Below are 16,462 nucleotides of genomic sequence, written 5' to 3'. Positions count from 1 at the left end.
AATGCACCAGATTTATTTTTTTTTTATTATTATTATAACCGTAGTATACTAATGTTTTTCTTTTTGTTCTTATGCAGTCTTGGAACTTTTGCATCACTCCATGGTACTGTTTACTGCAAACCCCACTTTAACCAGCTGTTCAAATCCAAAGGGAATTATGATGAAGGTTTTGGGCACAAACCACACAAAGAACTTTGGGTGAACAAAACAGAGACCAGTGAAACGGAAGAGAGCCCAGAGCAGACGACTGCTCATATTTCTAAGGATCCCAGCAGCCCAGTTGTGGAAGAAGCTCCCATAGCAAAGGTGGGAGTCCTAGCTGCATCCATGGAAGCTAAAAATAGTAGCGCACAAGATAAGGAGAAGCAAGTGGAGACTAAAAGGCTGAAGATTGCCTGGCCTCCCCCAGCTGAATCCAGTGGTGCTGGTGGTTCTGGGGAAGAGAATATCAAAGTGCTTAGGCCAAAGTGGCCACCAGTTGAAGAAATTCAAAAAGTAGAAACAGAAGAGGACTTAGACCTGAAAAAGCTCAGGAGAAGTGGATCACTTAGAGAGCGCAGCCGAGCTTATATATTATCTGTGGCTAAGCCTGTGGATAGTGACAAAGCCCTGGATAACTTGCCTGCATCACCCCCAAAGTTGAAAAAGTCAAATTCCTTTAAACTACGGGATACCTGGATAAAGAAGCCAGAAGAAAGACAGTCAGTGGAAGAAGAGAACAAGCCCTCTCAAGATATTAAAGATGTTTCTGTAGTGGCTGAGGACAAAGAGGCGAATCCTGCTGACCTGGCTGATAAAGTCTTAGAGAGTGAGGATGTTTCTAAAATTGAGGTTGCCGAACAGCAACACTCCCCCGAAGAGTCCACTGAAACGAGCCACTCAAGCCTGGAAGATCCAGTAAGCCCTAAGAATACCTCCCCTGAGGAGAACCGTAGGTCCCAAGATGTTGGCTACTGGGAGGGAGAAGAATTTGAAGAGCTTTCAGTGGAAGATCAGATCAAAAGGAATCGGTACTATGATGAGGATGATGAAGATGTAGATGGAGAGGAGAATGACTAATGTGGCTTGTCCAGTGTGTTTGTACAGGGCTCTGCCTTAATTTTATCATTTAGGCTACCACACAACTTGTGGCCCTTGTTGTCTTTCCTGTAACACTTACTCCCTTATAAAGAACTGGTTGAGGTTGAAAATATGAAATGTTGCTGATACCAAAACAGTGGGTGAGGAATGGAATGGAAACTAGTAAATACTACCTGTCTTACCGTTCAACTAGCAAGGGCCGCATTAATTTATATGTATTTTCCTTAAAGGTGCAAGTGGCTAATGTGGCCTAGCAGCGCCACACGTGGCTATTTGCTTCCTGCTTCTTGGTGGTAAATACCAGTTTCCTACCAAATCTGCAGGTTCCTTCCATGGAGTGGTAATTCTGTCTGCCACCTCACATGTGCCCTTATTTCCAGGTAAGAAGATTCACTTGCCTGAATGCTGCCTGATCTGTTTTTCATATTGTAGAACCTTTATGCATCAGATGTGTAGATTCTAAACCAATATATGCAATTTTGTAAATGTCAAGGGGGTTGTGAATGTAACTGGCACTACAATTGACTTGCCTCAAATCTGTAATCACTTGGTTTTGAGAATCTGTATTTGCTGGTAGCATGTTCTCTTAGTACTGTAATTATTCTGATAAGAATGCACTTTTCATCCCTTGGAAGGGCATTTGTTGTGTATAAGAATAATATGCAAACTGGAAAAAAATCTCTTATCTGGTACAATAATAAGAGCCTTCAGCTGTGGTTGAGTGACCCAGACACCAACCCCAAACGGGTCTTAATGTGCAATGAGCTGTTTTGTAATAGATGTTGTGAACTGGAATGCTATTGGTCAAGCTGTTATTTAATATGCAATACATTGTTTTGCACTGGAGGAAATCGTTAGCAAAAGGAGCTGATTACTTCTTATACATTCCAAGTTTGCTGCTTGAATATCTCTCTCATACCATCTCATTCTGAATATTAGACATTCCTAAACATTTATGCTGAACAGTTAGTGAGCGCTAGGAGCCAGTCTCAGTGATTTATGTTGAATGACAACAAGCTGCATTGTGTACTCTTTGTTTCACTTATACTTTTCCAGTCCACTTGCGGATATTTAATGAACAGGATTTCAACAGGTGCAACACTAATTTTAGAGGGTCGTTTTTTTAATTGTTTCTGACCTTTTACCCAATTTGATTCTTTATATTGATGGATGACAGGACTGTTTTTATGTTTGATGCAGCAATTTGAAATGCTGTATGCATGATATAAAGAGTGTTTTTTTTATATAAAGGTGTAATATATTTTGCTTTACAACCAATCTGACAATAAAGAATTTTATTCGCTGATATTTTCCTCATGTTTTTTTTTTTGTGTCTTGTCTCAACCCACTTTTTTAGATGAGGTAGTTGCACAGAGCATAGAGTACACACAGAGCAACGCAGAGCACAGATTACACAGAGCGGTGCAGGGCACACACAGAGCAACGCAGAGAGCTTTCATACATAATTGGCCCTTGGCAGTTACTCTGAAGCCAAAGCCGCAGACTTGTAACTCACTTATTGTAGAATTGTGATGCCATATTACTAAATGGCAAAAGAAAGTCATGTTTGGCATTTCTGAGCAGAGTGATATTTCCAGAGGTTTAAGGAACAGTATATTCCCTTCTCAACATGAAAACATTCTTTCTTGTAAATCAAAACTGTCACAGCAAAGGGGTGATGGAAAGAGATGTTTATACTGAGCTCATTATCTCTAGTAAAAAAAAAAAGGCTAATTAATAATAAGATGCAAGTAAGTGTGAAAGCAAAATAATATAATTTAAGAAATATGCAGTTTAAATAAAAAAAAGGCAAAATGGGGCTCATTTATCAATACTAGGCAAATTTGCTCATGGGCAGTAACCCATAGCAACCAATTAGTGATTGACTCCCCCCCCCCCCCCTCAAGCCAGCTGCAGGTAGAACAATGAATTAAACAATTTGATTGGTTGCCATGGGTTACTGCCCACAGGCAATTTTGCCCAGGATTGATAAATGATCGCCAATGTTTTTTAGGCAAAAATTCTATTTTCCTAATGTAAAAAAAGTATATATATTTAGGGGTGTACTGCTCCTTTAAATTTTAGGGATGCACTGAATACATGGCCGGACACCAAACTGAATGTGAATCCTAATTTGCATATGGAAAATAGTCTACAGAAGGGTTAAATAAGGCTTTGCGCGCTCTTAAAATTCTGTTTTACTTCCGTGTTCAAAAGTGATTTTTAGTGTTTTGCTACAATTCTGCCTTTTCCAGCAGGATTTGGGCAAACACTGAACTGAATCCTGGATTCGGTGCATCCTTAAAGTTTAACATGTTCATTTAAACTACCAAATCACCAGCACAAGTGCAACAGCAAGTGTAAGTACAGCAGTTCTACTGATTCCCCCCCCCCCCATGCACACACACCCCAATCCTCCTATTAATGCACACCCCAGTTATTTCTGTACAGTCAGTTTAATGGCACATGATTGATTGAATCCAAAACTAGGAGTGAATGTAGGCAATTAAACCAACAAACTACTACTTAGTATTATTCGATTAGGAACCCTGCTACTGTTTGAGGAGCCATCTGAACTACAACTTACTTGGACTACTTAGTTGTGGGTAAGAGTTTTAAACTTTGTTTGCTGAACCAAGAAACCATTGTAGAGATCTGCACAAAATTGAATTCAATATATTGAAGAAGACATAGAAGTATCTGTTTCTTAAATAATGGATGAAGAGTTCTCCCAACGTGCAAATAGCAAATAAATCAAATAGTGTGGCTGGTTCTACCCTTGCCATTCGTTATTAAGGGAACGGAAAATAAAGAATTCTGGTAGAAATGTGACACGGTATGTAGTGGGCTTTTGTGTCTGTCTAATGGGTAATGGCGCTTGGGATGTTTTGACAGCTGCTGCCCCTGCTGTAGAAAACAACGGTGGTTAAAATGTCCTTCCTAAAATTTATTGGCCGACTGGTGATGGAGAGGCCTCGGAACCAAAATAGTAAGCCTGTCTGTCACTGCTCCGTGTGCATCAGATGGGGTGCGTATGTAAGTATTAGGGGTGCCGAGAGGTGGACAAAGGAATGTTGCAGCAGTAGACAAAACAGCCCGTGTGCTATGAGCTTTAAAGTGGCCAAACATGTTACAATTACAATCTTTCCCACACAATCTTTCCTGCACCTATAATCGAATTAGCCCAATATCACCCACCCATTGGTCGGCATATCTTGAGAAGGTCTGCTCTCTTGGCGAGCTCACTAAATGAGCGGATGTTACAGGGTATGGCCACTTTTAGACCCTTGGGAATAGTATTAATCTTGTTGGAGGCTCAGAGCCTTACGGCTCTCTGATCATAAGGTATAAAGAGTACTGACATTGCCTCATCATGTGTATTACTCACAGCAATGGATTTTATTAGCATTTTTTTCGTTATAACAAAGATATCCTGGATTCTTAGGCTCAGTTCTGGTCAAACAAACCCTGCAAGGATCCATGCTTGTGTGGCTTTGCTCTGGGTGCTTCCACACTCAATACATTTCTTCGGAAATTGGCCCTACTGTGTGTGAATATGATAGGGACCTTAGGGTGTAAGTTCCGCTGGGGCAGGGGCTGATGTGAGTGCTGTAAATCTCTGTAAAGCACTTTAAAAACATGGGACACTACATAAATTTTTTTTTTTATAACCATTTATGCTTTCTATATTTCTAATATTTCTTTGTTATACTACTATATAAGTGCATTATATTTGTGTCTGGGGTTGCACTGTTGTGTGCTTCCTTGAATAAAATGGAATATAAAATGATTAATAACACTTAAAGCACTTTTTTGTTTTGTACAAGGGGCACATTCTCGCATAAACTTGGATTCCTTTCGGTTCAGGGAATAAAGGGCCTTTTGACTCAATAAAGATAAGATTCCTATCCATTTACTGGAATACTCAAAGATAAGGGGAATTTCGGACTAAGGGGAATGGTGGAATTTCAGCCTGTTAGTAATTCAGGTAAATACCCAAGGGATGTTGCTGGAACAAATGTCTTGGAGTTCCCCTGTTACTGAATTGTGCAGCATGGAGATTAGGATTAAAGTTCAGGTTTAGACTGAGGAAGAAATGTAGATCCGGTAGCAGCATATGGTGCTGCCTGTGAGGGGGAATGGTTGTGATGCTTCTGTTCTAGGGGTGGGAGAGCGAAGTATTCCTGTTGGTATAAATATTAAATGTAACGATGGGCTGATAACAGAAGTGCTACCAATCTGGCCAGTATTGCATGGGCATCTTACCTCTACAATGTGAGTCTGCCTAAAATGTGTTGAAGTCAAATTATATAATGAGGAGAAAGTGGAGGACCACCTATGGGAACCCTTCCAGTGCCCTCTGTAAATATGGGAAGGGTGGGCAGGCTACTGCATAACAGGATGTGTGTGGGGTGGGTCATGGGTTCTTAATGAGCCCCCTTTATTCTGCAGGCTTCCCCATGACTCTTCCCTATACGTTCTGCTACTGCCAGGGGTCGTAGCTCCATGTGACAAAGCATGATTCCTGCAGAATGTGACCCAGAGATCAGCTTAATGCTGTTCTGCCTGGCAAGTACTGTTCTATGAAGAGGGGTTCTGTTTTGGAAAAGAGAGCTTCCATTGTTGCACATTAATACAGCATTTATTATCCTACTGACATGTAGCTGGGATTCACTCTGCATATGGGGCAGACGCTGCCTGATTATGTAGTATTTCACAAATAAATCTTAGCCCAGAGTGTGCATGACAGAGTCCCTGAATAGTTGCACACTCAATTAGACATAAGTATAACCTTTATTTCAACAAAAGCCAAACATAATTAAACTTGGTTAAAAACATTTAAAAACCCCAGACTTCCCTCAAAAATAATGAGCCCATATACAATCAATGCTGCCGCCCTAAAGTGATGAACGAGGACAGTCCCAATGAAAATGCCCCCATAAACGCACAAGAGAAATATTCAAGTGAAACTACTAATTTAAGTCTCTCTTTTGGGCAGGGCTCTCTTCACCTCTTGTATTGGTTATTGATTGCTTTATATGTTACTCTGTATGTCCAATGTATAAAACCCACTTATTGTACAGCGCTGCGGGATATGTTTGCACTTTATAAATAAATGTTAATAATAATAATAAGGTCGGGAAGCTCAGGCTGGGTGCACAATCCTCCACGTGTATCACCACAAGGCTTTGTGCTCCCTATTTGGCTTTTGTGATAAAAGATAAAGATGATACTTTGTATGCCTATGTGAGTGTGCAGCTATTCAGGGTCTCTGTCACATCTGTGCACTTTTTGTGTGGGCTGTGATTTATTTGTATATGTGAATTGTATTCCTGGTTTGCGTCTCTTACGATTAGGGGTGCATTGGCCCTCTTTTTAGATTTGTTTGATTACGTAGTATTTGTCAGACTGAAGTAATACATTTCAGCAACTCCCTGCATTTAATAACTGTGGCCTCTGCATGCCATATAATGACATTGTGACTGCCGGAAGCATGAAATGGCACTGTAACCCTGAAACAACGCCACAACCCCAGATAATCAGCATTAGCTCTGATCAGTCTGCATTAGGAAAAAAACTAAAAGCAAAATATCTGTTTGGTTTGTGCAGTAAAGTGTGTTGAGCCAAAGTTGCCCAGTCTGTGCCTATAGCTGCCCAAACATGCTCAAGTTTGGTGGTTCAATTTAGCTAGTTTCTACCATATTGCCTGACAGGCCTGGTTATAGATTGTGTACCCCAAGACCATATGGCCCCTGCCCCCCCCCCCCCCCCCATTTAAACTCTCATTAATGTTTCTAATGATTAGCTCCGGAGTGCTGGGGATTTGGTGCGCAGGAGCTATGAAATCTGCACATCCCTAGTGCTCCGGAACAGTTTGAGATGCGCCTGCTGCCCTATGCCTGGGCATTCGTGGCTTTCCCACAAATCGGGCCTGTTGCCCTGCATCTAGACTTGCATGTAGGGTTGGAGAAAACATCAACTATACTTATTTTTTACCCCTATTAATAACCGAGGGATCATTTCTACTAGCCACCACCAGATGTACCTGGGCAAATCCAGCAGTGAAATTGGGGGTGTGTGGCCAAGATCTCTGGTACACGTGATGTCACTCAGATTGTAAGCTCTACGTGGCAGGGACCTCCTTCCTACTGTGTCTCATACCACATGGCACTTATATATATATATATATGTATACATATATGTATTTATTGTATTTATTTATTATATCACTTGTCCTCCCTGTGTGTAATTTTGTATTCTGTAAGACTGTACAGCGCTGCGTACCCTTGTGGCGCATTATAAATAAAGTTATACATACATACATGTCGATTCCGTAGCCTAGGGGCACATTTAAGATGGCACTGGACCTAAATACAGCTCTGGTTCAGTGACAAAAAAAACGTACATCAGGATGCCAGTGTAAGAAATTAACATCTTACGTTATTTTTATATGTATGTGTGGGTTTTTATCCACTATGTCTTATGGGTAATGTAGGCCTACTAGAAAACCAGTCTTCCAGGTAGCTTACAATCACACCCAGCATCAAAGTATACATATCAATGGGTTAATGGTGAATGGCAGTTGGGTAGTATGTTTGGTACAGGAGCCATAAAAACTCATTTATGTATGCAAGGAACTCACTCAACACTCTTCATGGGTAAGTTGTGTTTTTTGTTTTTTTTCATTCCCCCATCTGATGATTTGGGATGTTATTTGTGGGGGTAGCTGCTAAAACATGTAGAAAGGTGGAGTGGAGACCAGAGGTGCTAGAGGACAGCCATGATGGGAAGACAAGCTGACCTTTATTCTTTTACCCTGCTTGTAACAATAATGTAGACTGTATAATTAATTTGTAAATGTAAATATTGTTTTAGTTTAAATAATCACTTAATTGCAACAATCACTTGATTTATTATTCAATATATCCCTTTTTATATACACTTAATGGTGTGGATTATTTGTCTGTCTCAAAAGAACCATAACCCTAGTAAGAGGGGTGAATAATAGTGTTATTAATCTTACACCAGCCTTCATACCTGGTGCACTCTTACCTTCCAATTTGTGCCTGTATGTTATCCAACCACTTAGACTGTAAGCTCTACGGGGCAGGGACCTCCTTCCTACTGTGCCTCATACCACATGGCACTTATTCCCTGTGTATTTATATATATATATATATATTGTATTTATTTATTATAACACTTGTCCCCCCTGTGTGTAATTTTGTATTCTTTAAGATTGTACAGCGCTGCGTACCCTTGTGGCGCTTTATAAATAAAGTTATACATACGTATATTTTTATTTGCCCTCCATATTAATACCACCAACTCTGGCCAGATGGCATCTAGAAGGGAGACATTTGCACATCTATGGTCCACTTCAACTGCTGCTAATGGACAGTGCAAGTTAGTAAGGGCAAGAACATGTTCTCAATGAACATGTTGAAATCTGCTTGTTTTGGTGTGGTGAGATTTCATTAATCTGATTTTTTTTTTTGTCTGGCGGCCAAGCTTGGTTCACAGTGGGGGCCTATGGAGCCGAGCCAGGCCAACTGATAAAATCTCCCAAGACAAGCGTCTGTCATCACACACCCCCCCCACTGCTTGGCCCTCAGCCTCCCAATCTGGTCTCCTATTTATTATTTAGGCACCTAAGGGACTTGTCAGTCAAGCATTTATTAGCCCTTGTAGGGCAATCTTACGGTTCTCAGTGCAAGCAGAAAAACAAGTAGTTAACAATTGTGACATCAGAGCCAAGAGCTGGCTGCGGTACAGAAGTACAGAGGGCACGGCCCTGACTGATGTCATTTCAGTCTCTATGTTCAAAGCAGATCATCTTTCTGGACATGGGTGTGCTCTACTATTATTTAGGGACAATGGCCAGTTATGTCAATATCTGCTCAGCTCAGAAAATTAAGTGAAGCCTCAGATTTTTTCCAGCATTACTCTACACAACATCACACACGGTTTAACCAAAATAATTTTTTATATATGTAAATAGTTAGAAAAAAAAGAAGCAAGAAGGGTGGGACCATTATCATAGGGAGGTCATTCGGTGGATGAGAGCAGGGAAAAAACAGATTCTGAACGAGTTAATGAAAGCTTCTTTTTTTAATAGAACCGATTCTAGGTTAAATCAAGGAATATTGGCCTGAAACAATATCATACACACAGGCAGCATAGGGCAGGCAAAGTATGGCACACACAGGCTACATAGGGCAGGCAGAGTATGGCACACACAGGCAGCATAGGGTGAACAGGAGAACAATATGGGTGCTTACAGCCTGTATCTGAGTTGTGAACAATGCAGGTTAATCTCAGTACTGATACCATTTAAAATTTACACAAAGGTAGGAACACAGCAGCCAGACAGGTGGGGGGTCTGTATGCGAGTGGATGGATAGGTCAGTGTGGGTCTGTATGCGAGTGGATAGATAGGTCAGTATGGATCTGTATGCGAGTATATAGATAGGTCAGTATGGGTCTGTATGTGAGTGTATAAATAGGTCAGTGTGGGTCTGTATGTGAGTGGATAGATAGGTCAGTGTGGGTCTGTATGTGAGTGGATAGATAGGTCAGTGTGGGTCTGTATGTGAGTGGATAGATAGGTCAGTGTGGGTCTGTATGGGTCTGTATGTGAGTGGATTGATAGGTCAGTGTGGGTCTGTATGTGAGTGTATAGATAGGTCAGTATGGGTCTGTATGTGAGTAGTAAGATAGGTCAGTATGGGTCTGTATGTGAGTGGATAGATAGGTCAGTGTGGGTCTGTATGTGAGTGGATTGATAGGTCAGTATGGGTGTTGGATTCACTTGGAAGGGTTGAATTTGATGGACTTTGGTCTTTTTTTAACCAAACATAACTATGTAACTATGCAAATGTCAAATCTGCAGTTCTTATTGAAGGTATAACATCCAGGTGTGTGAGTCACAGTGCAGAGAAGACCTGAGTAAGCCCATTTCATGTTTGTTTGTTGTTGCTTTGGGTGCTGCAGCCTTTACTAGCTGTCACTTGCTCATTACTAGCTGCAGCTTGCCCATAAATACGTTATCTAGTACATTAGCTGAAGGGAGTGGATCCTGCCTGTTACACAATGAGGACGTGACGTCATTCCAAGTTATAAGGAGTCACAGAAAGGGAAATTGTGCAGCAGTTGCTAATTCATTGCTCATCAATGCAGAAAAGTTCATTGCAGATGCACAATGTCCCCATAGTCTCGTACGATGGCTACGATTGTAACAATTTACAGAGCTGATTGTGTTAGGCTTGCATGCAGCCGCCCGCCAATAAAAACTCAATGTTCCCGAGAAATAGTTCTTTAGGGGACGCTGCTTCCAGGGATACTTTGTGGCTCAGGAGCAAGTGTTCAAACTCACAGCATGCTGTTTTAGAAGGGGTAAATCTATATTGATTGAATGGCCAGAAAAGCCACAAAAGAAAGTGTGCCAGCCAGGCCTGAACTGGGATTCACCCACGTGCTTTCAGACAATCCTCAGTGTGTCCAAAGGAGGGGAACAATGGGTGTTTGTAGCGTGTTTGAGCCAGTAAAAAATATGGCAGGCAAACTACCCCTGAATTTCTCCATACACCCTTGCCCTTACAGAAGGGGTCCCCAACCTTTCTTACTCATGAGCCGCAGTCAAATGTAAAAAGAGTTGGGGAGCAACACAAGCATCATAAAAGTTCATGGAGGTGCCATAAAAATGCTGCATAACTGGCACCTACACCGCTGGGCAGATTCCATTAGATAGAATCATAGCAGGCACAAAATATATCCCCTAGTCCAAAAATGCTCATCCACAGACTCAAAGGAATCAACCTTTAATATCTAATCAGGCAGATAATCTCCTCTCCCATTGATTGTCTAAGTGAAGTCATTCAGATATCGATAAGGGGGGGAAATCTATTCAGCCAAAGTATCTGCATCAATCTGTGTGTGGGGTCTCTGCTTGACTGGATTCTACAGAACCCTAGGTTCCTTAGCCTGATTCAGGAGCTTATTGGCCCATGTATGGGCATTAACGACGGGCCTGTCTGAATGATATCTGGCCTGAAATCGGGCATGTTTAACAATTAGTCAGATCAGGGACCGCATCGGCTCATTAATGCGTTCTCCGAACTGAGGGATGCCCGATACCTGTCGTTCTAATTTGATCATTTGGCCCCAGGGCCAAACAGCTGAATTGGCCTGTATTGGCCCGATATCGCCCATCCGTAGGTGGGGATATCGGGAGAAGATCCACTTGCTTGCCGACCTCGCCAAGTGAGGGGATCTTAGTGTGTATGGCCATTTTATTCACTCATGACCTGGATTAGACAGACTTTTCACTATGGCATCCCAGAGTGCTGTATTATATTAAGGGCAATCACCTGGCAGAAGGAAGGTGCCACCACGTGCAGGGTACTGAACCACATCACACAGGCTGCTTTCCCTTTATATAACAATCCCATTACAATCCATGTGCTTCTTATTTAACCCTCTGTGTTTATGTTGCTCTCTCCCGACTGAATGTATTTACTTGCTCAACACTAGTAGGTGATTCATATTGAACGCAATGAGAGGATATGATGTCATTGCGAGTGATCACCTGTGGGCATTTTATGTCTGTGACAGAAAGGGAAGGGTTTGATTCCTTCACTTGCCAATATTTACTAAATTGTGCTGCAGGCTTTTCCTGATGATTAACAATGAGTGTGATCCATAATTAAAATCATTCTGTTATTAACTAGTGGAATCATTAGTATGCTATTACAGGTGTGAGACCTGTTATCCAGAATGCTCGGGACCAGGCGTTTTTCAGATAATAAGTCTTTCTCTAATTTGGATCTTTGTACATTAACCCCCATATGTAATTAAAGGCAGTAACCTAGGAGCAGTAACCTATATGTAACCCCTTTAGTCTACTAAAAAAATCATTTAAACATATAAATAACATATTTATTAAACAAATAAATAAACCCAATAGGATTGTTTTGCCTCCAGTAAAGATGAATAATATCTTAGTTGGGATCAAGTACAGGTACTGTTTTATTTTTAAAAATTGTGAATTATTTTATTAAAATGGAGTCTATGGAAGATGGCCTTCCCAGAATTTGGAACTTTCTGGATAATGGGTTTCTGAATAAGTGAACCTATACCTGTATTATGCTTTATATTGTGATTATAATTATGTAAGAAATAGTCCTGGAAAGAAAAGCAGTTGTCAGGGAGATAAGCTTCCTTAGATTGGTCATTCTTAAGGTTGGATATGGTTAAGTCCCCAAGAAGGATCTAACACACTAAAGCCTTTAAAGTCCAATTAAGCCTTTGTGTTGTACCTGGTATTCAGCTGCTCCTTCTGTCTGTAGATCATTGGCTGAATGGGTTGTTCACATTTGGATACAGTATGACTAGAGGGGCCGCCTGAGACAAATCACAGAATTGGAAGTGAGATAAAATCATAAGAAGTGAATTGAGGACAGTAAGAGCCCCATACTGGGGCAACAACAATAAGGGTATTTGGGAATGAGGTTAGCGAATGTATAAAGCGGAGGAGTAGCTTCTGAAAGGAGAAGCAGAAGTAAGTGTGACTTGGCCAACATGGTTCATGATAGACTGAGTTGAGAAGATGAAGGTAGATGTGGTACCACTGCTGGAGCTCACTGTGGGTGAAAGCCTAGACCAGGCCGGAATGGGATTTAAAATAGGCCCTGGTGTTTGCATCACTACACGGTGGCCTATATTGCCCCCCGCCAGTTCACTAAAACCACTATGTGCATCTATGGCATCTTTCACCAGCTCCTCTGGCCAGTGTCGGACTGGGGGGTGCAGGGCCCTCCGGGGCTCTCGCCCCAGGGGCCCTGCAGGTGCCCCAACCAGCCGTGTCCCCTAACCCCCCCAGGGGCCCCCCTAACCCCCCCCGCCCGACGCCCTCCCCAAGCATGTATAAATTGAACGCATCAGGGGAGGAACAGTCAGTAGGGGGAGCGCCGGCAAAGGTCGGACTGGGCCGACGGGGCCCACTAGGGCAGGGGGTCTACCGGGATTTTTCCCAGTGTCCTGCCGGCCCAGTCCGACCCTGCCTCTGGCATTTGCCAGAAACTGCAGATTGCCAGTTTGGGCCTGGCCTAGATCTACCATACAAAATACGACTGACAGGCAGTGATTCTGGGGCAGAGAAGTTTTAAGGTTGGGTGGGGGACAGGTTGCAGTTTTTAATTCTGTTCCAACACAAAAATCGGGTGCTGAGAGCTTGAGTCTCTGGAAATACAATATACTTTATACATGATATTGTACCATGTGGACAGTCATCAAAATAAAAAGGGTTAATTTAAAAGGAAACAGCTTGTAACACGGTATAGGGCAGAAACACAAAAGGGGTCATTTATCACCACTAGCGCATCTACTGCAATTAGTGCCTATTGATGCAGGGGAACTCTGGAACTGCCATCACCTCCAAACCACAGAATCAGGGTTCCTACAGGGGTCTTTATCGCACCATTACAGTTGCCCATAGCAACCCTGCAATAATGCATGCTCCTAAGGGTGATAGACAATGCTGATCATTTACTGATAATTGTCTCTATGTGTGTTTTAGCAGAGGCAATTCTCAGTATTGTCTATGGCAGGGTATTTTCTGGCATTTTGTGTCTGTGACAAGTAGATGCTACTAAGCAGATCTGCATGTATTAGTTCTAAAAGCAACTGATTGGTTGCAGAATCAGTCACCATTTGTCTGGATTCCCTGCTTACAGTTACCACTGTTGCCAGGAAAGGTCTGTGCTATTGCGGGTGACTAACTGCTCTGAAATGCCTTTTCACCGGCAACAATAGGAGTCCCTGGGGGAAAGGCCATCATGTTGTTTTGTTATTCTGAAATCGCGCAAAGTTGCCTCCTGCAGGCAAATTTGGAAAACCGAAGTGATGCGAAGGTGAAAAGGCATTTCAGAGTGGTTAGTCGCCTGTGTGTGGGTGACTGAACCGCACCGTAGGTCCTTAGCCTTAATGCTACATGCATCCAACCTGTTGCAGTGTTGACCCACAACTTGCAACATGTCATTTGCTTGTGCAGCAGGTAAGAACAAGTCAGGGTGGAGCTGTATGGGGGATTCGGGGGCAGAATGGTTCATGCTGACACAAACAATAATAGACTTGCCTCCCATGTTTTCATGTGTGCTAAGGTGATTACACTCCTTTGTACGGGCAGACAGGCAACACTATTTGTAGCACAGACTTTGTCTGCAGTATGCAAACCCTCTCACTATCACTGTCTCAACCTCACATGGGATGTTCTGGTGCCCCCTAGAGTTCATGGGTAGAAATTGCACTGCTCTCAAAGAACATCAGGGGAGGGCAAACTATGGCCCTCGGGCCACGTCCAATTTCACAAGTTCACTGTCTAGGAGTCACATTCCACTCTGCTCTCTCTTTCATTCCCCACATTCAAACATTCTCTAAATCCTGTCGGTTTCACCTTAAAAACATTGCACGCATTCGACCTAGAAAACACTCACTGGTGCCGCACCACTCTATATAACCACCCTAATCCCCAAATACACCCCCAGACTTAGCCTTCGCTCTACACATAACCTGGTTCTCTCCACCTCACTCATCACCTCCTCTCACTCTCGCATCCAGGACTTCTCATGCACTGTACCATCCTCTGGAACTCTCTTCCCGTCCCTCAGAAATGAGATTACCCACTGAGCACGCATAATCTTCCCTCATAAACTCACTAACCACTGGTTTTCACCTCTTACTCTGCATTCTAGTTTCCCTGACCTTATGTCTCAGCCACCATCCCTTTTAGAATGTAAGCTCTTGGGAGCAGGGCCCCCCCCATTGTCTCAAATCCTTATCCAAACGTAACTATAAACCATTTTTTGTGAATTATCTATATGTACATGTTAACTGTTTTGTCTTTTGTACCCTTTTATTCTGTAAAGTGCTGCGTGAATTGACGGCATTATATAAATGATAATAAAAAATAATAAGTATTTTTGCAAATGTAATTTTATTATTTTTATTCACTTAAATATTTCATTTGCAGTATATGCATGCAATACAACTATTATACTGGCATAACAAGATTCAGAAGACTTCTATACATTCCCAAATGATTGGTCATGAACTCATAGGAAATTCCATTGGGTAACATTATTACATTTACACTACTGGTTTCAGTTCTTTCTCAATGTTTGTAAATTTGCCTTTGTTTATTGTCCTTATCTCTTGTGCTCAGCTTGATTGCCTTATCCATGAGCTAGTTTCACAGTCAGTTGATAGCGAGTGACATATGTACATAACCAGGTTACAATGGCAAAAAAAAGTAAGATCTCTTTAAACATGTACTGATTTCTGTTGGCAATTGTATTCACTAGGGCTGGGCACAAAATTCCCCATCAGGTCATTATTCAGGCCCTTATTCAAAGCTATTGTAGGGGTTTTTAGCATATACAATAGGTCCTTGCATACAAAACCTGTATTGTTTGCAAAATCTATAATAATATTCCTTTATGAGCACCAGGAGCCTTTAGCATTACTCAGTGAACAATTGGCTGAATAGAAATGCTTTTTACTTATTGCATTCTCCTATTCTTATCTACTCATATGCATGGGAAATATAATTGTATTGTAAATTGTATCACCAAGCAGTGTTAAGATCTCATGTGCTAATTATGATACTCATTTAGGGCTCTGGTACACGGGGAGATTAGTCGCCCGCGGCAAAACTCCCTGCTCGCGGGCGACTAATCTCCCCGAGTTGCCTTCCCCCTGCCATCCCACCGGCGAACATGTAAGTCGCGGCGGCGCGATTTCGCTCAAATCGCCCCGCCGCGCCTGCCATCCCGCCGGCGACTTACATGTTCGCCGGTGGGATGGCAGGGGGAAGGCAACTCGGGGAGATTAGTCGCCCGCGAGCAGGGAGTTTTGCCGCGGGCGACTAATCTCCCCGTGTACCAGAGCCCTTATATAGTGAATTAATTACACCCTTTTGTAAAATATTAGGATATTATAAGTCGCCAAGGAGTTCCATGAGCATATAAAGGTACCAGGCCAAACATTGACTGGTTTTATACAGGTCATGGAACTCCGATCTGACATAATATCCTTATATTTTTTAACAGGGGTTGCTTTATTTATTATAATAAACATCTCGGTGAAGCACCATTTATAAAGATATCATTTACAGGGTATTTATGGCTCTTGTACATTATAAAGGGATAATAAGCATAGGCGGATTTTCCATAAGGCTAGGGGAGGCTAAGCCTCCCCAAACCTGCTTGGCACATTAAAAAAAACAAAACAAAAAAAAAAAACCTTACTCCGTTTCTGCACTGTCCTGGAAAGCTGTTCTTGCAAGCCCGTTTTGCTGTGCTCCGATTGGATCTTTCTTCTTGTG

At 42.1% G+C, this 16,462-nt stretch overlaps 1 protein-coding gene across 3 annotated transcripts in view; it reads left to right on the top strand.

Moving 5' to 3' along the window:
• The window catches only part of lima1 (LIM domain and actin binding 1), a 35,917-nt gene extending 33,531 nt beyond the window's left edge, over positions 1-2,386 (top strand). For all 3 annotated transcript variants that reach the window (XM_012957259.3, NM_001078877.1, XM_018091339.2), the window contains 1 exon segment: positions 78-2,386. In XM_012957259.3, the coding sequence (XP_012812713.2) occupies positions 78-1,059 (982 nt within the window). In that variant the 3' untranslated portion in view covers positions 1,060-2,386.
• Positions 2,387-16,462: the final 14,076 nt, after the last annotated feature.

Source organism: Xenopus tropicalis, chromosome 2, assembly GCF_000004195.4.
Source record: "Xenopus tropicalis strain Nigerian chromosome 2, UCB_Xtro_10.0, whole genome shotgun sequence".
Lineage (NCBI taxonomy): Eukaryota > Metazoa > Chordata > Amphibia > Anura > Pipidae > Xenopus > Xenopus tropicalis.
The sequence above is the reverse complement of the archived record's forward strand: the minus strand, read 5'-3'. Positions and strand labels throughout refer to the sequence as shown.